Source organism: Erpetoichthys calabaricus, chromosome 4, assembly GCF_900747795.2.
Source record: "Erpetoichthys calabaricus chromosome 4, fErpCal1.3, whole genome shotgun sequence".
Taxonomy (NCBI): Eukaryota; Metazoa; Chordata; class Cladistia; order Polypteriformes; family Polypteridae; genus Erpetoichthys; species Erpetoichthys calabaricus.
This window is the reverse complement of record NC_041397.2, coordinates 128,377,175-128,402,283: the sequence shown is the minus strand read 5'-3', so window position 1 is coordinate 128,402,283 and position 25,109 is coordinate 128,377,175. Positions and strand designations below refer to the sequence as shown.

The window sequence follows — 25,109 nt, the reverse complement described above, 5'->3', positions numbered from 1 at the left end:
TTACAATCAACACCAAACAATCAAACTAAGAAATACAACAATGCAAACGGAGCATTATACATGAAACTATTAATGACAAAATGCAAACATTTTAAAATCACTTACTTTTAAGTAAGCACCCACAAAGAGCATATACAGACTTTAAACTAAACATTTTAACATAATGGAGTTTAAATTTGACAATGTAAAAATAACACTTAAAATGTATATATCTGCAAAACAATTTATGGTGGAGCAGCCATTGTAAGTTAGTCCAGCCTTGAAGTTAACAGGGTCTAAATCATTCCAAAACAAATCAAACAAGAATTAGAAAAAGAAACTTATACCAATAAATTATGTTAACTTGCCAAACAGTCTCCTTCACATGATAATTAGCAATATCTAAATGATAAAGGATAACCATAAATATTAGTGGGTAAAATTATTTCTGCGTGTGAGGGAGAAATAATGAAATAAAACTCAATATAAAATATGGATTTGGTATACAACATTGTCTTATTATATGATGATACTTGGCTAGTCATTTGCTAAATTACCACATATCCTTTCTAAAACATTTTTTGTTTCTCTTCTTGGTAATCTGCTGTGGTGTGCTACAACTATACGACCAAGCTACCTATCAGAAGTAACAAAACCGTATTGAAAGCATTGTAATCCAAGGATGGAAAGAAGTTGCCCAGAAGGGAGAATCATTAGAACTGAGACTTTGTTTCATACAACATATCATGGACACAAAGAAGTTTACTTTCCTTACGGCACTAGTTTTTTTTTCATCTTTTCTGTTGTCAACTGATCATAGCTCAATAATAATGCGACTGGAGTGTAATCCGTCAGGATTCTTTATATTACTCAAATTTAAACTGCTCTGTTTCACCGTTTAACCTAATTTCTGGACTCGTATATGCAAATTATGTATTGTTTCACTATCTCTGCTATTGCATTACAGCTGTACATTTATGCAGGTATTCCCGAGCTTGAACTCAGTGAAGATAGCCACAAATATAAATGCAAATTAACTGGGATCACTAAAAGCAGTAATACACACAAGCATGATCCTTGTGTAAAATTCTAATGTCAATTACCCTGCTATGATTTTTTTTTCAGTCTGTGCATGGAAACTGGAGTCCTAAGTGGAAACCTAAAAGAACACTGGGAACGTATGTGGGTTTTGTAGTAAATGAAAAATTCACTATTGCAAAAACATTACATTAAATTTAATTTTACTATTTATACATGTGATAGATTACTATTTGGGGTATATGCACCTCTGTGAAGAAATGTAAGAGATGTTCCTATATAAAACAATATTTACAACTGAGACAACATTTTGAATATATTGCCACTGCAAAGAAAATTCTTAAGCAGGAGATGAATGAAAAATATGGAGGACCCAAAAAACAACATATAAATAAAAACAAAAAACGAAGCATTTCAAAAACGAAACATTTCTAGTAGAAAAATGATACATTCTATTGAAAAAATTAACTGTCTAGATATAACAATATTGTTTTGTATTTACCACTGAGATTGCAAAATAAACACTGAAAAGATTTGACTTTTATACATAAACACTACATTCACTCACCTTTAATCCCGGAGCAGGGTAAAAACCTTCGACTATTTTAGTGTTGTCAAACATGCTGTAAGCTCCATCACGGATAGCCACTACTCCACGGCTGCGGCAGTAAATGTCAATGCAGAACATATTACGAAAGGCCAAACGAATGTGTGTAGGCGACTGCGGTAGAATGGAAAAACACTGATAGGCTGTATTTGTCCGCTGGGGCAAACCCAACATGGGTACAGTAGGCAGCTTATTGATGGCATTGAGAGGAGCTTGGGTATCAAACAGTACCTATTAAAGAAACAAAGTTATTCAGTTTAAATCTAGTTATTATTTTCTAATGCTGTTTTCTTCAGACATGCTCAGAGACCTTGTATAGAAACAGAAATACAGTAATAGAAAAACTCAAAATATTTACATACACATAAAGACACATCTACACCATAAACATATTGTATTAATGATTTGAAAAATAAGGACACAACAATTTACAAAGAAGATGCTAATTTCTATATGGTCATTGGGCTGAAGAAAAACAAGTGACAACAAAAACACTAGTTGGTGATATTCCTGGAGGACATCCATAGCCCAAAAAATAAGCAAATTAGTATACTTTACATTAATAACATCTCCAAGATCACAGAACTCTGGGTTCAAAGTTTATTAAGTCCTAACATTTAAAATTTAAAAATGAATTCCCTGTATATACAGCCTAAATAAATTTGTTCTTGCAGAGTTTTTATTCTGTCTCTTATTACAGAGCCAAGAAATAACACTTCTGAAGGAAGTTGTATAAAGAGTGATTTAGTGAGTGCGATAAACCTCAAAAGAACATCCAGTACACTATACTTAGACAGCTCTGGTTGATAAATATGACACTATTAAAAAAAAGAGAGAAAAATTTCAGGTATAGAAAAAGTATTTCAGAAAAATAAGTTCCATTAAAATGGCCAGTAATTACATGAACAAAGGTAAAACAAGAGTGTTGTTCAGTATTCTGTTATGTCATCTACTTTAAATGTATCAATTTTAATGGGAAAAATTTTATACATGTAAGCAAAATGAAAGGCAGGTGATTAACAGAAAAAATGGAAACATCAAGCAGGCTAAACTGCCTTCTGAACATTATTTAAAAGGTAGTTAATCTTAGTATATCTAAAATAGTCTAATATTTCTGAATTGTTTCACTCATTGCCTAACTTGATAATCCAGTTCAGACAGGAAGCAACCCTGGATGAAGTGCCAGTCTACCACAATCTATCACAATCAACCTAATGCAAAAATCTTTGCGTTTCAGGAGAAAAGCCCAAGCACTGATAGGATATGCAAACTGCACAAAGGCAGTGACGAGACTTCACATCAAAACATAAAAAGCAAATAAACTTGTAATCAGTCAGTGGAGTAACCATATTCATATTCATGAATATGGTTACTTGCACTGTCCAGCACAGTGTAAACTTATATAAAAAAAGATGACTAACTGATGGCTTTCTTCATAGATTCACAACACTAACAGCTAATCTGGTGATTACACTGATTTCAAATACCATTCTTTTTCAGGGACACTTCATCTGATGAAACAGTGCCAGGTGTACTTAGTGTTTATAGTGTGATATATATTTGCACAAGAGATGAGAACACTTTTATATTTCAAATGATAAAGTAAAATAACTAATACGTTTGGTAAGTCTGCTGTATCAGCAGACATGCCATTCAAACCTTTCCAACAATACTGAGATCATGCTTGCTTTAGAAATCCAAAAAGTCAGTAGTCCCAACATTCATGTCAATGTCAGACTCTGTTACCAAATATTCCTTCAAATAGCAAATAAAAAAACAAAACAAAAAAAACTACAAGACATTCTGAAATGCCAATTCATCCAAAGTATTCAAGAGGAACTTTGCTAGCATTGACAATAAATATTTCATCTAGTTTTCATTTTGAATTAAATTATTAAAACCTGCTTTTATTTCCACCCCCACCCTGTAACAAGACTAAAGGAAATCTGATTCTTTTCTGCATGCAGTTTTAGCATATAGACTGTTCTGCTGCCCTCATTTCCGCACTCACTGCCTTCAAGACCTGGAACGTTTAAGACTGATACAACAGACCAGGCAAGAATTGTGAAGCTTGTTTTTAAAAAATACAAAGCGTATATTAGTATTTATTGGTTATGTAGACTTTACAGAAGGCCAGACGAATGGAATGAAAAAATCTTTATGGCATATGTAGGCCCTGAAGTGAAAAAATACACTGTATTTCGGACCTTAAAAAAAAAAAATCAGTGACCACCAAGCTCAGTTTCAAACAAATAGTGTTCATTAATAAATTCTAGGCACCTCATTTTTGCCCAGATAAAAGTCACAGTGGCAACATACAGTATCTCACAAAAGTGAGTGCACCCCTCACATTTTTGTAAATATTTTATTATATATTTTCATGGGACAACACTGAAGATATGACACTTTGATATAATGTAGTCAGTCAGTGTACAGCTTGTATAACAGTGTAAATTTGCTGTCCCCTCAAAATAACTCAACACACAGCCATTAATGTATAAACTGCTAACAAAAGTGAGTACACCCCTAAGTGAAAAATGTCCAAATTGTGCCCAAAGTGTCAATATTTTGTGTGGCCACCATTATTTTCCAGCACTGCCTTAACTCTCTTGGGCATGGAGTTCACTAAAGCTTCACAGGTTGCCACTGGAATCCTCTTCCACTCCTCCATGACGACATCACGGAGCTGGTGGATGTTAGAGACCTTGCGCTCCTCCACCTTCCATTTGAGGATGCCCCACAGATGCTCAATAGGGTTTAGGTCTGGAGACATGCTTGGCCAGTCCAGCACCTTTACCCTCAGTTTCTTTAGCAAGGCAGTGGTCATCTTGGAGGTGTGTTTGGGGTCATTCTGTTGGAATACTGCCCTGCGGCCCAGGTTCTGAAGGGAGGGGATCATCCTCTGCTTCAGTATGTCACAGTACATGTTGGCAATCATGGTTCCCTCAATGAACTGTAGCTCCCCAGTGCCGGCAGCACTCCTGCAGCCCCAAACCATGACACTCCCACCACCATGCTTGACTGTAGCCAAGACACACTTGTCTTTGTACTCCTCACCTTGTTGCCGCCACACACACTTGACACCATCTGAACCAAATAAGTTTATCTTGGTCTCATCAAACCACAGGACGTGGTTCCAATAATCCATGTCCTTAGTCTGCTTGTCTTCAGCAAACTGTTTGCGGGCTTTCTTGTGAATCATCTTTAGAAGAGGCTTCCTTCTGGCACGATAGCCATGCAGACCAATTTGATGCAGTGTGCGGCATATGGTCTGAGCACTGACAGGCTGACCTGCCCCCTCCCCCCCCTTCAACCTCTGCAGCAATGCTGGCAGCACTCATACGTCTATTTTCAAAAGACAACCTCTGGATATGACACTGAGCACATGTACTCAACTTCTTTGGTCGACCATGGCGTGGCCTGTTCTGAGTGGAACCAGTCCTGTTAAACCTCTGTATGGTCTTGGCCACCGTGCTCCTGCTCAGTTTCAGGGTGTTGGCAATCTTCTTATAGCCTAGGCCATCTTTATGTAGACCAACAATTCTTTTATTCAGATCCTCAGAGAGTTGTTTGCCATGAGGTGCCATGTTGAACTTCCAGCGACCAGTATGAGAGAGTGTGAGAGCAATAACACCAAATTTAACACACCTGCTCCACATTCACACCTGGGACCTTGTAACACTAACGAGTCACATGACACCGGGGAGGGAAAATGGCTAATTGAGCGCAATTTGGACATTTTTCACTTAGGGGTGTACTCATTTTTGTTGCCAGCGGTTTAGACATTAATGGCTGTGTGTTGAGATATTTTGAGGGGACAGCAAATTTACACTGTTATACAAGATGTACACTGACTACTTTAAATTATATCAAAGTGTCATATTTTCAGTGTTGTCCCATGAAAAGATATAATAAAATATTTACAAAAATATGAGGGGTGTACTCACTTTTGTGAGATACTGTATGTTGCCACTGTGACTGATGACCTACTATGAAGCTTGAGTTGTAAATCCTTGCACAGGAACTTCACATTGGATTCTTGTAACCATGGTCTCATTTTTCAGTAACTATTAAGCACTCCTGACCATAAGTAAGAACACAGGTATAGATTAAATGGCAAATCTACAATTCATCCAAGAACTTGCATCTGTTTAACCACTACTGTACAACATAATGCTTGCCACTAAGTTGATTGGTTTCTCCCTCCAACACCACTTGCTAACAAGTTCACATGATATTTGAACCTCACCTCTTGGAAAATCGTTCCCTTACTAAATTGCAGAAAGCAAGGCACAATATTCCAGAAGCAGACCAAGAACTCACACTAGGAGGTGCTAATTCTCATCATAACATAAATGGGTTTAAGAATGATACTTTAAGGTTATAGCCACACTACCACATTTCCATTTAAAAACAGCATTTAAACAAAAATGATTTCAATCCACAATAGCATTTATATTATAACATTATATTGTTTACAAAGTATTTTTGTCCATACTAAAAAAGCAAAAACCGATGTGACGAAATCACCCATCTACACTGGGCATGCATACAGCTTAGACATGTTTAACCGGGCATACCCAATTTTTGGCAAGAACTGCAGTTGTCAACCAATTTTCTAAGTCACCCTGAATTTCTGCTTCATTGGCCATTGTTCTGTATGCAGTGTGAGAGTGGTTGCAATGCTTGATTGCATATTACGATTGGCATATCACACGATCAGAAGAATATCTTTCATTGTCAGAAATTTCAATCTGCATGCTTAGTCTCACCAGCCAATTTTCTATGTCGCCACACAGTGAGTGCACACTTAAAGGCCTGTGAATTAGAACAGACCTGCTCAGCATGGAAGAACCACATAATAAGCATGAACGAACCAGAGTGCGATGAAGTCTGCCTTTTCAGAAATGTTGGTTTTCAGACACAGGTGTATTGTGGATGAAAGGTGAAAACAAAGACAAAGAACTGCATTTTTAAACAAAAACGTAGTAGTGTCAACAGGGTGTAAATCCTATCATGAGTGCATCACTCTTAGCTGTAATCGCTCTAGTGGTTAGATGTTTAAGCAAACGGATGTGACAAGAAGATTTACAAAATACTACATCAACCTTGACAGAATATCCTTTGAAGGGTGTGGCTAGGGGAAAGAAATTTTATATCACATTAATTACACTACCACATAGTCCAGAATAAAATCATTTCACTTCTGCAGCTGGCAACATACATCAAAACACATTTTAAAAATGGTCCTTTTACCAAAATTTAAATTTATATGCCAAAATCCAACGTAGAATATCCATTAATTTTGTTTATACTAGGATAACCTTGTGCATATGCTCATATTAAATATATGCAGCAGAAATTTAACAAATTAAAAAAAAAGAATAGATAAAAAAGGCTTTTTTAATAAACACACCTGTAACAGCTGTACCACATTGGGAGTCTTGTTAAACATTTCCTGAAGCTGGTGAAGAATTATGTTGTGACAGTTACTACAGCCTGAGTTTGGCCCCACTGTTCCCAGAGATATGTGGAACTTCTGCATAGCAGAATTCCACTGAATTGTAATCTGGTAAAAAAACCAAAATGATTAGAATTAATTTACAATTAAAACTTGTAAATAAAGCAGTGAATTCAGATATCTGCCATATTTTTACTATTTCTGTAGTTGAGCTAGAAAAACTACTACAGTAATCCCTCCTCAATCGCGGGGGTTGCGTTCCAGAACCCCCCGCGAAAGGTGAAAATCCGCGAAGTAGAAACCATATGTTTATATGGTTATTTTTATATTGTCATGCTTGGGTCACAGATTTGCACAGAAACACAGGAAGTTGTAGAGAGACAGGAACTTTATTGAAACACTGCAAACAAACATTTGTCTCTTTTTCAAAAGTTTAAACTATGCTCCATAACAAGACAGAGATGACAGTTCCGTCTCACAATTAAAAGAATGTAAACATATCTTCCACTTCAAAGGAGTGCGCGTCAGGAGCAGAGAATGTCAGAGAGAGAGAGAGAGATAAAAGCAAACAATCAGAAATCAATAGGGCTGTTTGGGCTTTTAAGTATACGAAGCACCGCCGGACAACGCAGCTGCTAGGAAGGGAGCAATGTAAAGGTAGTCTTTCGGCATTTTTTTAGAGGAGCGTCCGTATCATCTAGTGGTGCGAACAGCCCCCCTGCTCACACCCCCTCCGTCAGGAGCAGAGAATGTCAGAGACAGTGAGAGAGACAGAGAAAAACAAACAATTAAAAATCAATACGTGCCGTTCGAGCTTTTAAGTATGCGAAGCACCGTGCGGGAAGCATGTCGCTTGACAAACCAGCTGCAAGAAAGGGGGAAATGTGAAGATAATCTTTCAGCATTTTTAGATGAGCGTCCGTATCGTCTAGAGGTGCGAACAGCCCCCCTGCTCACACCCCGTCCGTCAGGAGCAGAGAATGTCAGAGAGAGAGAGAGAGAGAGAGAAAGGCAAACAATCAAAAATCAATACGTGCTGTTTGATCTTTTAAGTATGCGAAGCACCATGCAGGAAGCATATCGCTTGACAAAGCAGCCACATTTAAGCCCAGCAAGGAAGAGAGCAATGTGAAGGTAATCTTTAAGTGTTTTTTGAGGAGCGGCTGTATCTTCTAGGGGTGCGAACAGCCCCCGTACTCACAATATATTTGAGGAGTTTTATTTAATAGGTAATACGCGCTCTGGTTGGGTAGCTTCTCAGCCATCTGCCAATAACGTCCCTTGTATGAAATCAACTGGGCAAACCAACTGAGGAAGCATGTACCAGAAATTAAAAGATCCACTGTCCGCAGAAATCCGTGAACCAGCAAAAAATCCGCGATATATATTTAAATATGCTTACATATAAAATCCGCGATAGAGTGAAGCCGCGAAAGTTGAAGCGCGATATAGCGAGGAATTATTTTATAATTAAGCAGTTAGCAAAATAATCTACAGAAGATAAATTTCAGGTTTGGAAAACGCAAGTCGGTTATGTCCCTAAGTTGCTCTGGTATGAAATACTGATACTCTCTGTGAATTTAGAATATATTCTAAAAAAATGTTATGATATCAACAAGTAATTCAGCATAAAAGTAGCTTATCAAATCCTCTTCATCTGCAAGAAAAATTTAGAAGAGATAGTTTAGGTATTATTTTCAACTACAATGCTAATCAACAGGTTTCTTAAAGATTCAATAAAATGTCAATAAAAATACACTTGGAACAAGGTTGTTCATGAATAAATTATTTTAGAATGACAGCAGCATTAAAATTAATTGCACACAATGATTATTAAGAGGTTCAGCTCCTGTCCTGAAATGGATTGATTTTTTTATGCTCTTAACTTTAATATTTTTTTGTCCTTTAATTAATAATGTAAATATAACCTGTGGTATAGCACGTGATCAAGTCTATGGTGGTGCATGATTTTTAAACAAATAAACTCTGAGCACTTGGACTCCGTGCAGGAGTATGTAAAAGCGTGCACAAGTGGCTCCAAAGTGTTGACAGGGAGCTTGGCAAGCCTGCATTCATGTGTAGATGTGCGCATCAGTCAACTTTCTCATTAGTGCTCCACGGTTGCATGATTGTGACACCTGTGCCTGAGGCTCATGGTTTTAATGAAAGGATTCTGCCAGTGCTTTTAACCTTGTTGTATTGATGTATTTATTGTTATTCATCAACTTTTAACCTTCACTTGATAGAACCTGTTTCATAGTGGATTTATTGACTACTTATTTTATGGATGGAGCACTGCACTATTTTGCACACTATGTATTTACATTTTGCCTGAAGAAGGGGCCTGAGTTGCCTCGAAAACTTGCATATCTATCTATCTTTTTAGTTATCCAATAAGAGGTGTCGTTTTGCTTGACTTTTCTCTACATTCATAATGGCTAACACGGTACAACACCCGAATACTAATAAAGCCACCAAAACACTTTGTACCACTTCTTGTTGGTTTTTGTGTCAATGCTCGATGGTACCGAGTTCAAGGATGTGATGACAGTTGCAGCTAACTCAAACCATTACATAACCATACAAAATACTGATGTTAAGGCATTACCTATTCACTTATCCATGCAATGACAAGTATAAGGATTGTGAAGTAGATAGAAATTGTGTAACAGACTAGAATAATTAAGTAATATATACAATGGCTAGTAGTAAAATATCTGAACAATTTCATTAAAAATGAAATCACCCTTACAAGGTATAATATTCCAAAGTGCACCATAATCTAGTTTATGTGGATACAAATTTAAAATGGTGCTCTTTGAAACAGTACATTTTTTCAATAGTAAGAACAGTTTACTTGAAGACATCATAACTTTACACAGAGCCTTGTAGAATGCAAGTCCACTAATGGGTTTGTCTGGTATTTAAAAAACCATAAAATCTGACATGTAATGCGCACTCGTATATAGTGTGCATGCTGATTTAGCCCAAAATTATCAGGTAAAAAAAAAAAAATTATATATAATGTGTACTAAATTTACTAAAATTGCAGTCTTTTTTGTAAACAACATTTAAAGTAATAATTACTATAATCATTTTTTATTTAAATTAGGTAAAAAGGGACATTAAAATTTTAACAATACTTGTAATATCAAGTAGATAAGTACCTATTAGGTAGCAATTTTTTAAATAGGAGGTAATAATTATTACCCAATCAAAAATATGTAACTCTAAACATAGGTATATCTAACTGGAAGAACAATCGTTATCATCATTAATAGTGAGAACTTCCTCTACTGCTGTCGAGTCAATGCTATTGTTATTAATACAAAAATCGCCATCATTATTTTCATCAGATGACACCGGTTTATCCTCTCACAATATGTTGTCCTCACTGCCATCAAGATCATTAGAAATAGAAAGGTAGACTCTCTTTGCTTGACTTGGCCATCTAATCACTGTGTGTGCATCAGTAGAGACGAGCAAACAATGGCAAAAACGGCATTGACATCTGGTGAATGCGTAAAGAAAAATACACAGTGGATGACATTTTACATATATTTTACTATCCTGAATTGGACTCTGACTTGTCTGACTCCGATTTCGTTGCAAGTGATCTGGAGATTGAGATCTAAAACTAAAGTGCGGTACCAGCATCAGCTGATTGGGGTGCTGAACACGGACATGTAGCTGATGCGCCTACAGCAATGTTTGCCTGGGAGGATCGCCACTTACAAAGACGAGAGGTACAAACCAGATTGGGTTGCACTGCAGCCACGCCACTATCACCCCGAATCCCCACAGAGACACCAAACACAAAGCAAGAGTGGCCACAGAACCAGCAACAGACATTTCTATGTTAGTTTATGTGTGAATCCATTGCTTTATGTGCTTTTCAAAAAACAGAGTTTTTTGGAAAAATATTCAGCCTTGGGAGAAAAAGGGAAAAAAAAAAATCAGCCCTAAAAGAGTTAAAATTATTACCTACTGAAGGAACATGACAACCACCTACCTACTACTATCAAGTCCGTTGTATCAAATCAAAATTATTGACTATAATGCGTTATAATATACATGTGGACCAAAAGATGAGCACTGGCGTCTGAAATGAGAGGGGAGAACTGCAACACCGCTTCACTCAACAGTGAAGCAGTATTGCAGACAGAACCAAGCGCTTTACACACATAATGAATTCAAGCACCTATATTCCTACTGTGCAGGTTTTTTTGAAAATACCTAATTAATATTATGCCTCATGTATAATGCAGGCCCCAATTTTTAGACAATTAAAATGAGTGAAAATTGTGTGCATTATACGCAAGATTTTAAGGTTAATGTTGCCCGAAATGTGACTTTACAATTTTCTCACTAAAAATCTTTGAAGATGAATCTTTCTAGTGAGCTTATTATTCTACTTCAGATAATCATGAGTACAACAGTGTGTAACACTGTCACTTGAGAGATTGTCCTAAGCAAAAATCTTGCAACTTGACATTCTCAGTGTTGAGTCTACATGCTCTCCTCATGTCTGCATGAGTGTTCCTCCAGAAATCAGATTCTCACACATCTCTGAAGACATGCAGGTCAACTTAACTGACAATTTTAAACTAGCTCTGTGTGGCTGTAGTGATATGTCTGAGATGGACTAGGTGACTGACTGGTGATTTGTCCAGGACTGTTTCCTGCTTTACATCAAGTCCTGGCAGGATGACCTCCAGTTCAGCAAAAAAAAAAAAAATAGGTTATGCAGATTTAAGGGTGCTGTTAGGTTGTGAGTGAAATGTATCTCTGTCCTGTTGAAATTACTGTTCTGTACAGTTTGTTTAAATTGCACATAAAAAGACCATTAGAAAATCCCTTAATTCACATTTTGAGCCATAGAGGCTGAAGTGCACCGCAAAAGTACTAGCACAAGGCAGGGACCAAATCTCAATGGGTTGCCAGACCATGTAAGACATACCTTTCATCACTCACACTGAACCTGTGTGGAGAGAAACCAATTCACTTAATATCCATGTTAAGATGTGGAGTGCCCATAGAAAAATATGCACAGACATGTCTGAAGTATGCAGACCCAACACAGAGAATGAGTGGACATAGACTTGGAACCAGTCTCTTGAAGGCAGCAGCATTAACCAATCAACCACCATGATGCCCATAATAGCAAAAGAAATAACATAAGTTATTAACAACTGTAGAGATAAGCATTTAACTTAATTCATATGTAACGTATAAATAAAAAAAAAATTACAAAGCATTAAGTACACTTACTGAGCTTCCCTTTGTGCTTCCATAACACAGTACCAACTTACGAAAATTGTATAGTCGGATTTCAGAAAAAAGATTTAGGTATGGGGGTATATCTATGATGAACAAAAATACTTAGAATTAGAAATCATTATTCTGTTCCTTGAGAAAGTTAACTTTTTATTTCATGTATTTTAATTATCCTTCTTACCTGGCAGTGATCGTGCAAATTCTAAGACACACTCATAAAGCTGAGCAATACTATTCCAGTCATTAAGAAACATCTCAACAACCTTGCGACCTCCAACAGGCTCTGACAATGGATTCTCATAAGTGAGATAAACATGCCGAGTAGACACTGAAGAAAAGACACAAAAAATGTTTATTAAAATTTTTATTCTGATGTGATCACATCTTCAGCAAAATGAATTATGACAGGAACACACTAACACTGACAATACAAAAATGGAAAAAGTGTAATGGATTAAATGAATATTATTAAATGGAATATGGATGTACGGTTAGGTCCATAAATATTTGGACAAAGACAACTTTTTTCTAATTTTGGTTCTGTACATTACCACAATGAATTTTAAATGAAAAAACTCAGATGCAGTTGAAGTGCAGACTTTCAGCTTTAATTCAGTGGGGTGAACAAAACGATTGCATAAAAATGTGAGGCAACTAAAGCATTTTTTTAACACAATCCCTTCATTTCAGGGGCTCAAAAGTAATTGGACAATTGACTCAAAGGCTATTTCATGGGCAGGTGTGGGCAAGTCCGTCGTTATGTCATTATCAATTAAGCAGATAAAAGGCCTGAGGTTGATTTGAGGTGTGGTGCTTGCATGTGGAAGATTTTGCTGTGAACAGACAACATGCGGTCAAAGGAGCTCTCCATGCAGGTGAAAGAAGCCATCCTTAAGCTGTGAAAACAGAAAAAACCCATCTGAGAAATTGCTAAAATATTACGAGTGGCAAAATCTACAGTTTGGTACATCCTGAGAAAGAAAGCAAGCACTGGTGAACTCAGCAACGCAAAAAGACCTGAACATCCACAGAAGACAACAGTGGTGGATGATCGCAGAATCATTTCCATTGTGAAGAGAAAACCCTTCACAACAGCCAACCAAGTGAACAACACTCTCCAGGGGGTAGGCGTATCGATTTCCAAGTCTACCATAAAGAGAAGACTGCATGAAAGTAAATACAGAGGGTGCACTGCAAGATGCAAGCCACTCATAAGCCTCAAGAATAGAAAGGCTAGATTGGACTTTGCTAAAGAACATCTAAAAAAGTCAGCACAGTTCTGGAAAAACATTCTTTGGACAGATGAAACCAAGATCAACCTCTACCAGAATGATGGCAAGAAAAAAGTATGGAGAAGGCATGGAACAGCTCATTATCCAAAGCATACCACATCATCTGTAAAACACGGTGGAGGCAGTGTGATGGCTTGGGCGTGCATGGCTGCCAGTGGCACTAAGACACTAGTGTTTATTGAGGATGTGACACAGGACAGAAGCAGCCGAATGAATTCTGAGGTGTTCAGAGACATACTGTCTCCTCAAATCCAGCTAAATGCAGTCAAATTGATTGGGCAGCATTTCATGATACAGATGGACAATGACCCAAAACATACAGCCAAAGCAACCCAGGAGTTTATTAAAGCAAAGAAGTGGAAAATTCTTGAATGGCCAAGTCAGTCACCTGATCTTAACCCAACTGAGCATGCATTTCAATTGTTAAAGAGTAAACTTCAGACAGAAAGGCCCACAAACAAACAGCAACTGAAAGCCGCTGCAGTAAAGGCCTGGCAGAGCATTAAAAAGGAGGAAACCCAGCATCTGGTGATGTCCATGAGTTCAAGACTTCAGCCTGTCATTGCCAGCAAAGGGTTTTCAACTAAGTATTAGAAATGAACATTTTATTTCCAGTTATTTAATTTGTCCAATTAATTTTGAGCCCCTGAAATGAAGGAATTGTGTTAAAAAATGCTTTAGTTGCCTCACATTTTTATGCAATCGTTTTGTTCACCCCACTGAATTAAAGCTGAAAGTCTGCACTTCAACTGTATCTGAGTTGTTTCATTTAAAATTCATTGTGGTAATGTACAGAACCAAAATTAGAAAAAAGTTGTCTCTGTCCAAATATTTATGGCCCTAACTGTATATTGGTATATTATCTTTCTTAAGTGTCTTTTCTGTGCAAAACTGTGGTGGCCACAAGGAATTTAAATTTGAGTACTAGGGAAACACATATTAAGTGTACATATCCTCTTTTAGCTAATGAGGGTCACAATGGTTATTAACACACTAACTGACTAAACCATACCAACCTATCCTAACTTTAGCAGCAACCTGCACCTCCTCCTTGGAATTTCCAGGCACACATAGACCAAGTAAATGATACAGTATAATCCCTCTAGTATGTTTTGACACTGGCCCTGTCTCTCCTCTTATAAGGTCATTCATCTCACAGGGCAATTTGTCACGGCTCTTCTCGACCTAGAGAGTGACATTGAGTGTCATTAAGAATGACACCAGCAATCTTTCAAATTAACCTAATTTCTGCAACTTGTACAAATTACCTTATTCTTTCCTCTTTTCATATATGACCCGATTCTAGGTCAGGGTATAATATACAGCAGAGGCGCATCCTTGCTGCCATTTACTGGAAGTCAGCCCTCAGATTTTGGATCAGGGTGTGTACTTCATGCGGATGTCATCCTTGTATGGGGGCTTGTCACAAGAGTAGAGTGCTATGTGTTGCTTCTGCGTGAAACTTGATTAATATACAGCATTGGCTCTTTAAACATTGCTTCCAGTTGCCACTAAAGGTATAAGCTGTTATTCTCTTTAGAAGCATTTTTTTCCTATATTTTTTTCAGCTCCCCACAGCAAAACACATTGTGAAGAAAGAGTGCACGTAGCTCAGGTGCACATTGCAAGTGAAGTGTCACCAAGGACAGAAGCACATGCAGCATAGCAAAAAAAGTCATACAGTAAAGTAAAAATTAATTAACTGGCTTTTCATTCGTTAATAGTAAATATGCAATTTAATTTTCCTATAAGTAAGAAAACAAATGTTAAAGTCAAGTACATAGCAAATGGGATAGCAAGTGATGACACTAAGAGTGATGATAAAAAGGACAAATGAGCACATTGAAAGGAGAGGGAGCTTTTAAATAGGTATTGATTATTGATAGCTACATTAGATTAGAAAGAACAAACAAAATAAAGCAGTGAAGACAGTTTCTTAGGGAAACAAACACAAGCAAGTAAGTAACGTAAGCAAGCAACACATTAAAAATTGCATGCCTTAATGCTAGGAGTATAAAGAATAGAACAAATGAGTTGGAGTTGTATGTAGCTGAACAAAATTACAATAACAGAAACCTGGCTAAATAATAGAAATGGGGAACAGTATTAGACATAGACGGTCAAAAATTATTTAGGAAAGAGAGGCAAACTGAAGACTCAAGGGAGATTCCATTTATATAAAACAGAATATGAATATTTATGTTTTTCAATTAGATGAGGAACCAAATCTTCATGGTAATGTTTGGATTCAACTAAAAAGCACTGGGCACAGAGCCCAGATATTAGGAATGTACCTTAGAGTCCCCTGTGCAAATGGCATTAATAGTATTAAAAACAAATACAATTTACATGGGGATATTATAGTCATGAGGTGTTGTAATTACTAGGGATGCACGATAATATCGGATTTATATTTGTATCGGCAGATAATGGGTTAAAATAATTTTATCGGCATCGGACCGATGACTAAATTGGACCGATAATTCGAACCGATATTGATGACGCATTCACTGTGTTCCGGATGTGCCGGACGTTTAGGCGACGCTGGGCTACTGTGCGAAAATGTCTGCGGTGTGGAAGTTTTTCAAAGTGAGTGAGAGTGACATAAAATATGCCATTTGCAACACTTGTTCGACTAATGTTTTGCGCGGAGGGACCAAAGTGCGAAATTTCAATACCACCAACTTAATTACACACTTGAAGACACGCAATCCCTACAAATATACAGAATTCCTCAGAGCAAAAGAGGAGAATCCTGTGCCACCGCGCACAAACTCAAAAACTGCAGTTGCTCAACGTGTTGATCAGTTACTTGAAAAAAATTTGATAAAGATAACCCTAAAGCTAAAACAATTACTGCAAAGGTGATGGAATTTATTGCTCTGGACGATCAGCCATTTTCTGTTGTAGAAGATACAGGATTTCGAAGGCTGCTTGAGTATCTCGAGCCCCGTTACCAGATACCCAGTCACCGTTATTTTTCGGACATAGCGCTTCCAGAGATGCATAAAATTGTGGAAAGTCATGTGCACACACTCCTTGCTGAAGATGTCACAGCCATAAGCTTTACCACTGATATATGGACATCTGATATGAGTGCTATTAGTATGCTTAGTTTAACTGCTCAGTGGATCGACCGCAAGTTTGAATTGCAGAACGCAATCTTGCATGCCCAAGAATGCTCCGGATCACACACGGGTGCTGCACTCTCTGTAGCGTTTAAAAGAATGTTTGAAACATGGAAAATACCCAAAGAGAATGTTCATGTAGTATTACGAGACAATGCACGCAACATTGCAAAGGCTATGGAGGAATGCGGGATCCCAAGTTTGCCATGTATGGCTCATACTTTACAGCTTGCCGTGAACGATGGCGTACTATCCCAGCGCAGTGTCTCTGATACAATAGCGATCGGCAGAAAAATAGTCGGTCACTTTAAGCATTCACAATTAGCCAACTCGCGTCTCAAAACTATACAAACTGAACTTGGTATGCAGCCGAAAATGCTTCAGCAAGATGTTTCGACTAGATGGAGCAGCACATTCTATATGCTGCAAAGCTTGCTGGAGCTGAAAAGAGCCCTTGGGGCTTATGCTTCCGATTTTGAGTTACCTGCAACTCTAACGCCTAATCAGTAGGGTTTGATCGAGAACATAATCACACTCCTTGCTCCATTTGAACAACTGACAAAAGAAATTTGCCAGTCTGAAGCCTTGGCTTCTAACGTTATTCCCTCAATTAATGCCTTAAAACGACTGTTGACTAAAAGTGCTCATACTGACTTCGGAGTCAAAACCAGTAAAAGCGCTCTCTTGGAGGCTGTAAACAATCGTTTCATTGAGATTTACAAAGAATCCATGTACTGTGTTGCCACTATTGTAGACCCGAGATACAAAGACCGCTATTTCGATGCAGATGTAAAATCACTGGCATTCAAAATGTTGCAAGCTCAGGTGGAACTTGCATCGAACAAAATGCAGACGACTGAATCACAGATAGATGGTCCACAACAGAAAAGGGCCAAGAGAAATGACGAAGTGGCTTGCACGCTCTTCGAAATGTACAACGAAATTCTTGAAGAGAACACATTGATGCCTCAGGAAAACAGCCAGATGACAACAGAGGTGAGTTAAAAAAAAAAAAAAAAAGCTCTGTGGAGATCTTTACAACATTGTTTTAAGTAAATAACATGGGCTGTCGGATATATCATCACTATTCTAACATAATTCGAATGTATACAAAATCTTGGAAGGCAAGAAAGAAAAACGGCAATCGAATGTAAAAAGAGTGGTTGTTGGTTTTACCTCGCACTAACTTTGGCTTCATGTTACTTAAGACGTGCTGGACACTTTTGTGGGATTTTACAGATCTGTTTTTGTACGTAACTTTTTAGGATCAGTTTATGCGTATTTCTAAATTGTTAACCCATATTGTTATTAGTCATTAGTTAAACGGTCGGCATCTTCTGTGTTAAACACAACCATTTTAAAGATTGCTAGTTTTCATCAAGCGACTGAGCCAACTATAGCCTATGCTTCTTTGCTTCATATTTTTGTTCGGTGCGTGTTAACTAAATAGTTTCATAAATAAACAAACTTGTTTTAAATTTTTTTGTTACTTTGAAAAATGCTGTCTGCTAATAATTGATTATAATACTTTGTTGAGGTCTTTCAAGTATTTTGTGTAACATTTAATACACTTGTTTCATTTGTAAAACACTTAAAGGGTCACAATGCTTCAGTTTATTTACTGTAAAAAATAGACAAAGGGATATAAGGTCCTCTGGTCTCTAGGAAAAAAAGAAAAAAAATGACTGCATTTACTTTGTTTGAGCAATCACTGACAATTTTGTTTGTTTTTCTTTTGAACATTGTCTTTAGAAAGTGCCAGTGCGGTTTGTGTCTTATTTCTCTTTGTGTTGCTTTTTGTTGGACAGCCAATCACATTCATGGAAGACACTGTTTTCAACTGAGTCTCTTAAGCAATAATGAGCAACTTGTAAGCAGATCATGATCATGCCCAATGCGTCGATCGTGTTGCATTCAAAAAAAAAAATTTTTTAAACGTTAGTCTATCATATATCCTCCCTATGGCATTTGCCACTTGATTGACATACAGGGCGGCCAGTCTGAGATCTCTTTTCTTCTAACACACTAGTCATCCCGCACGCACGATCAAACGCGCGAGCTACTGCAAAACTCCGGCTGTGATCTAGTTAGCCTTCCAATTTATATCGACTAAAGAAGGGATTTAAAAAAAAAAATTTTGTTTGGGCAGGGTATGGGCTGGATGTGTAATTGGAAGAGGATTTTTTACTCACAATGTCACAATCGAAGTACGTTTGTCTGATATGTCAATCTGTCATTGCTATTCCAAACAAGGAAAATGTGGAAAGGCACTTTCGAACTGTTCATAAAAACTACGAAACTGACTTCCTTCCGAAAAGCGATCCGAGAAAGAGAAAGGAGAGGGAACTAAAATCGCTGTTAATCGGATAGCCGTCATTTTTCACATTCAGCTGAAGTCTGGGGCTCATGGACAGTTTTGGAACTTACTCACAGAGAAAAAGTTCCCAAAAATGAGGAAATGTGCTGCCTCCTTGACTGCATTATTCGGCTCTACTTATTTATGCGAGTCAGCCTTTTCCCATATGAAGATTATTAAATCCAAGTACTGTAGTGACCATAAATGTATTGAATTGTTATTGTGCCATAAGGGTTATTCAGTTATGCAAGGTATGACAACATATATATTATGTATAATGCATACTCAGTATATATATATAATTTTTAATGTAGGTAGATCATTTCGATCTGGTCATTTTAAAAGTAGCTCGCAAGCCGAAAAAGTGTGGACACCCCTGATCTACAGTGAAAAGCAAAAATATTAATAATAAAATGTTTCAAAAAACAGCAAATACAATACAGACATGCATTCAATTCAAATGCCATATACTTATTTTTATTGTAAGGATTCTAATCTTAATCTGACAGCCCTGGTAAAAGCCAAAATGCAGATCTATCTTTTAGATATGAAAGATGACACAGAATATAATACTGTATATGTATGCATGCTACTTGGCAGGTGCAGGGATTTCTTTCTGAAGCACCAATCCCGAGGAATGAAAATCCACTGAAATATTGGAACAACAACTGGAGTCAGTTTCCTACCATTGCCAAAGTAGCACGCAAGTTCCTGTCAGCCCCATGTACTAGCGTGGATAGCGAGAGATTATTCAGTTTGGCTTCTAATGTGATTAACGAAAAGAGAAACAGAATTTCCTGTGACAAGGCAGAGATGCTCTTGTTCGTTAAGAAAAACCTCCCCATCATGCTTAAAAAATAGAAAAGAATGATAAGCCTCCAGAAAAAAAAAGTTACTTATTTCTTTACTGTTGTACGCTTTTCTGATTTTTAAAATTATAGATTGGTTAGATTTATTCCATCAAAAAAGAAAGAAAAAATGTTACGTGGTAAACTATTTAATACTGCAGACTGTAAAACAAAGGATCAGATAGCCAGTCAAATGTGATTGAGCAGAAGCCATTTTAATGATTGTAAATAATCTGCAAAAGTTGTTATTCTTAAGTTGTATTGCTTATTTCATTGTAATTGTACATTTTACCATTTTTGTTCAGTTTTCATTTTTTCGATTATTGTTGAATTTGTTGTATTTGTTCCATCAAAAAGAAAGAGAAAAGTTATTTAAAGCAAAAACCTGTAGAACTGTTTCCCATATAACCAACAGGTAGCCAGCTAAATGTGGCAGATATCATTTGTTTTTAATGATTGAATGTGATGTGCAAAATTGTTATACAAATAAATGTTCACTTTGTCTGTAATTCTTGTCCAGACAGATCAAGTCTAATTTTTCTCTGTATCTTATAAATATGTATATCGGCATCGGTATCGGCATCGGCAGATAAGTACATAGACATTATCGGATATCGGCTTCGGCCCAAAATTCCCATATCGGTGCATCCCTAGTAATTACCCAGCTGTTAGTTGGTTTACTCTAACAAATATGAATTTCCCATTGGGATTAATAAAGTATCTATCTATCTATCTCTATCTATCTATCAGCACAATAGCAGGACTTTTTGGATATAGTCAGTGATTTTTTTTAGCACTTTATTGATTTTTATTAAAGTCAAATAATATTCCATACAAGCAAGTCAAGTTTAACAAAAATAGGTTCGAAACAAATCAACCCCCACCCATTAGAAAGAGAGCTAGGCCACCAGAGTAAAACATTTAACTAGTATAAATAAGTAAATAGATAAATTAACAAATGAATAAAAATAAATAAAATAAAAAAAAGAGGGGAGAGAATCTGCTTCCTCAATTTAAATGCTTATTCTAAAATGTTATTGATTTGATCCTACAATGTTTTGAAAATGTTTAGTACAGATCCTCTAAGTGAGAATTAGAATTATTCAAATTTCAAATAGTATATATATCAGTTACCCACTGACTTAAAATACTGTAGTTGAGATAGGCTTCTTCCAGCTGAGCAAGAGAAGTCTACATGCCAATAATGTAGTAAAGGCAATTACAGTTTGTTTGTCCTTCTCCACTTTAAGCCCATCTGGAAGTACACTAAACACAGCTGTTAATGGCTTAGGAGGGATTGGGACACCAAGACTGTCTGAAAGGCATTGAAAGATTTTGGCCCAAAATTATGTTAACTTGGTGCACACCTAAAACATGTGGCCCAGTGAGGATGGAACTTGATTGCAACTGTGGAAGTAAAACAACTCCCCCAACGAAGACAGGACAAGTTCAATCAATTAGATTTTTATTCAGTCACAGATGAGTATGTGGATTCTATGCTGCAAGGCAGAAGAGCAGTTACATTTTTTTCTATTGGCTTTTTATAATTTCTTCTTCCTCTCCCTTCCCCTTATTTTTTAAAAACAAACATAATATCGTTTACTTAAGCATTTTGCTTTAGTATGCTAATGAGCCATCTGTTCTTATTTTTTTTCACTGATCAGATAGACCCTAAAGAAGGAAAAGTCATCTTTCCTGTGTCAAATAGATGCGTTCCTAAGAAACTGGAAATTGTCTTTGGTCAGCTTACTGCACTCTGTCTTATGACAGACACCTGTATGAATAACCTGCCATTATAGCAAAACGGCTTTGTCAGCTATTAACCCTTAGTAGCTTGCAAGCAGTTAATTTTTCTTTCACACAACGTTTGCAGGTCGAATCTTGTTCTGGAAAAATTTTGGACAATTTTAAATAAGATAGATGTGCTCGATGTGCTGTATATAATTTTAAGTGGAATAATTGTATGCTTTTTGCATATGGAGCTTGAGTGAATTCTGTGCATTGCAACCTTCCACTCAATTTCTGAGATGTTGAGTGAGAGATCCTTTTCCCATTCTACTTTAGGATCTTTGAAAGGGAGGGACTGTAAAATGTTTGAATATATTACGGAAATGCTGTCTGAGTCCTCAAGACTGATGAATATTTTTTCCGGAATAGAGGTAGGTGGAAGGTGAAGAAAATTGTGCAGGTTTTGTTTAACAAAGTTTCTAAATTGAAGGTAATCAAAGAAATGTGTTGCTGGAAAGTAAAGTAAGACTTTAAAAGCTGTGTACGTTTGAAAGGGTGGGAAAAGGTGGTTCTAGTGCAGAGGTGCCACAGATAAAAGCTTCTCTATCTTAAAATACTTCTACATATTCTGAGTGAGTGAAGCACAATTGGGTTGTTAGTATATTTGCGATGACTTGTACTTACTGGAGTACAAAGCAAGGAATAAAAGTACTGCAGGATTTTATTTCCATTGTGGACCAAGCCTGTGTATGTTCATCTATTTGTGTCGATGTCCAGGTTTTTATAGCTTATATATTTGCTGCCCAGTAATAAAACTGAAAGTTAGGTAGAGCCATGCCACCTTCTGCCTTACGTCTTTGTATGGTCGCCCTTTGGATGTTCTGAATTACAAATAAATGAGGTTATGGTTGGATCTAATTTCTTAAAAAATGATTTATTGATGTATATTGGAATGTTTTGAATTAGAAAAAGAAGCTTATGAAGGATATTCATCTTGACAATGGAAATTCTTCCAGCTAAAGTGAGATGAAGGGTAGACCATCTATGCAAGTCTTGCATAATTTTTTCCATACAGACAGCAAAATTTTGTTGATAAAGAGTTTTATGTTTATTTGTGTTGTTTACCCCTAAGTATTTAAATTGATCTACGATGATAAAAGGGAAGGTGTCCAATTTAATATTGTGTGCTTCAGAATTAACTGGAAATAGCACACTTTTATTCAAATTAACTCTGAGACCAGAAATCTTTTGAAATTCTGTGAGTGCTGTTTGCAGTAAAAAAAAAAAAGTGATATTTATTTATTTATTAACACAGTATATTAAAGCACCAATAAGAGGGGAAGCCTGTGTAGAATTAGTATTTTGTAATCATCAATGTAGAATTCAAGGTGTAGTTGTGATCCAACAATTAGGCTCTAGTGACCATAATATAATAGTGTTCAGTATAGGTGCTTTAGCAGAGCACATATTTAGGAAAATAGAATTTGGTTTAACTTTAGAAGGGCAAAAATTTGTTCAGATGTGGCTATGTTCAGTTATTAAAAATTCAGACATTTGCAAAGTCACTACAATAAAATTCAGGTAAATAATAATCACAATGAAATCAAGGATGAAAGCAATATTGTAATTGTTTCTGCAAAGGGTTGCGTGAATGTGGCATACACTAGTGAGTAACACGGTTGATGTGGGGACTGAAAAAAATTTAAAAGCTGCTACTGTATGTATAAAAAAAAAGAATATTTTATTTGAACTCCTAAAGAACAATCTCGATGTCCGATTGCACCTGTGCCAGTGTTTTTACCCACATTGTTTGTAAGTCTCTATGAGTAAAGAAAAAGTTTCATATTTACACTCTAACATGCCAAAGTCAAGACAGAATCACCATAGGGAGCATATTCACTTCCTTTCCCATCCATGCCACCACCAAAATCAAGCCACTCTCTACGGAATTTGTAACAATAATACATTTGCTACAGTGTGTAGTGAATTGGGAAGCAGGGTCTCCTTAACCAAAAAATTAAAACTGGAGTTAAACCTGAGTGTATAAATAGCCAAAGGGTCACACTGTGAAAAATGTTATTTTAATAATGAGCATCTTTTAATGTTTAGTTCCAATTTCATATTGAAACAAACTTGCTTTATGTTTTCTTCCTTTTAATTAGTAAGAAATACATATTTATACTGGACTGTTATTAATGGATATAAATCAAAACAGAACTGTATCCTGACCAACCTTGTTCCTTTGAGGAGGTACTAGAGAGAGGGCAGTTAGCGAAAATCAGCTCTGCCACCCAGGTGCGATTATTCCTTCCCTGGAGACGGAAAGTGCAGTCAAGCAAAGATCGCTCTAATACCTTCTGTGTTTCTTCACTAATGCCTTTACTGGTGGGAATTCTGTGGGCAGGAAAGAAAACAAAGGTTTGTATTAGTAAAAAACAAGAATTTTATCAAATGACATGTATAAGCTGTCATATTACTGTACAGCAATAATAGCTATTATACATTATAACTCCCACCTATTCTATACAGTTCTAAAGGTAGTGTGGAAAATATTTATCTTCATGTAACTCAGTGTAATTAAATGAGTGAGATATGAAAAACAACTAAGCAAAACAATTCTAAGCAAAGTAAGAGTTCACAGTTGTCATCACTAAGAGATAAATTGTGGATCAAGTTTATTAATCATTCACTCATATTAAGAGATGAAAATAAACAATACACTAGTTAACATTTTTCAAATTTTGGCTTTTTTCTTTTAATACAGGCTTCCCCAGAATTACTAACATCTGTTTTACAGAGAGCTGCATATGCAAAGAAAGTCTTTGAATGCATTTTTCGGATCACAAACCACTATGAATCAGAATTTTCACGGTTATGAGGGCAGAATCTTGGACAATTTCCCAACATGTGCTACTAGCAGTAATTTGAGCTACAACTAATTCATTTGTCCTGTCTTCAACATAAAAAAGTAATTTCTATGATGCTTTAGTTTCCTGTTTAGGATGTTCACGGATTATTTCAGAAGTATATATTTAATATTACTTTAGCAAAACAATGAGCTTAGTACATTTTCAGCAAGCAACTGGATAACTGACATTAAGTGACATGAGTAACATGAAAACATTTTTTCTTTGTCCCTGGACGTTTTTCACATTATTTGCCATTGCACAGCATTGATTACTATTGGCTTCTAATATATCATCAATTTTTTTCTCTTCATTCTGTATGAAAACAGGAGATACAAAAATTTCTCAACCACCATCACAATATACACTGGATAAGTAACCTATAAAGTAAACATTTTTGGGTGGCGTATTCCTTTAAACTTTTCCACTATTTCTACTGTCACCATGGTCTTCAACCCAGTTGAGACAACGGACAGATGAGCGTCTTTT

At 36.5% G+C, this 25,109-nt stretch overlaps 1 protein-coding gene across 1 annotated transcript in view; it reads right to left on the bottom strand.

The window, feature by feature from the left end:
- The window catches only part of med14 (mediator complex subunit 14), a 110,562-nt gene that overhangs the window by 26,170 nt on the left and 59,283 nt on the right, over positions 1-25,109 (bottom strand). Inside the window, exons 17-21 of the mRNA XM_028799779.2 lie at positions 23,948-24,108; positions 12,544-12,690; positions 12,357-12,448; positions 7,041-7,193; positions 1,586-1,855 (exon numbers count right to left, since the gene is read on the bottom strand). Of these exons, the coding sequence (XP_028655612.1) occupies positions 1,586-1,855; positions 7,041-7,193; positions 12,357-12,448; positions 12,544-12,690; positions 23,948-24,108 (823 nt within the window). The remainder of the gene's footprint in view (positions 1-1,585; positions 1,856-7,040; positions 7,194-12,356; positions 12,449-12,543; positions 12,691-23,947; positions 24,109-25,109) is intronic.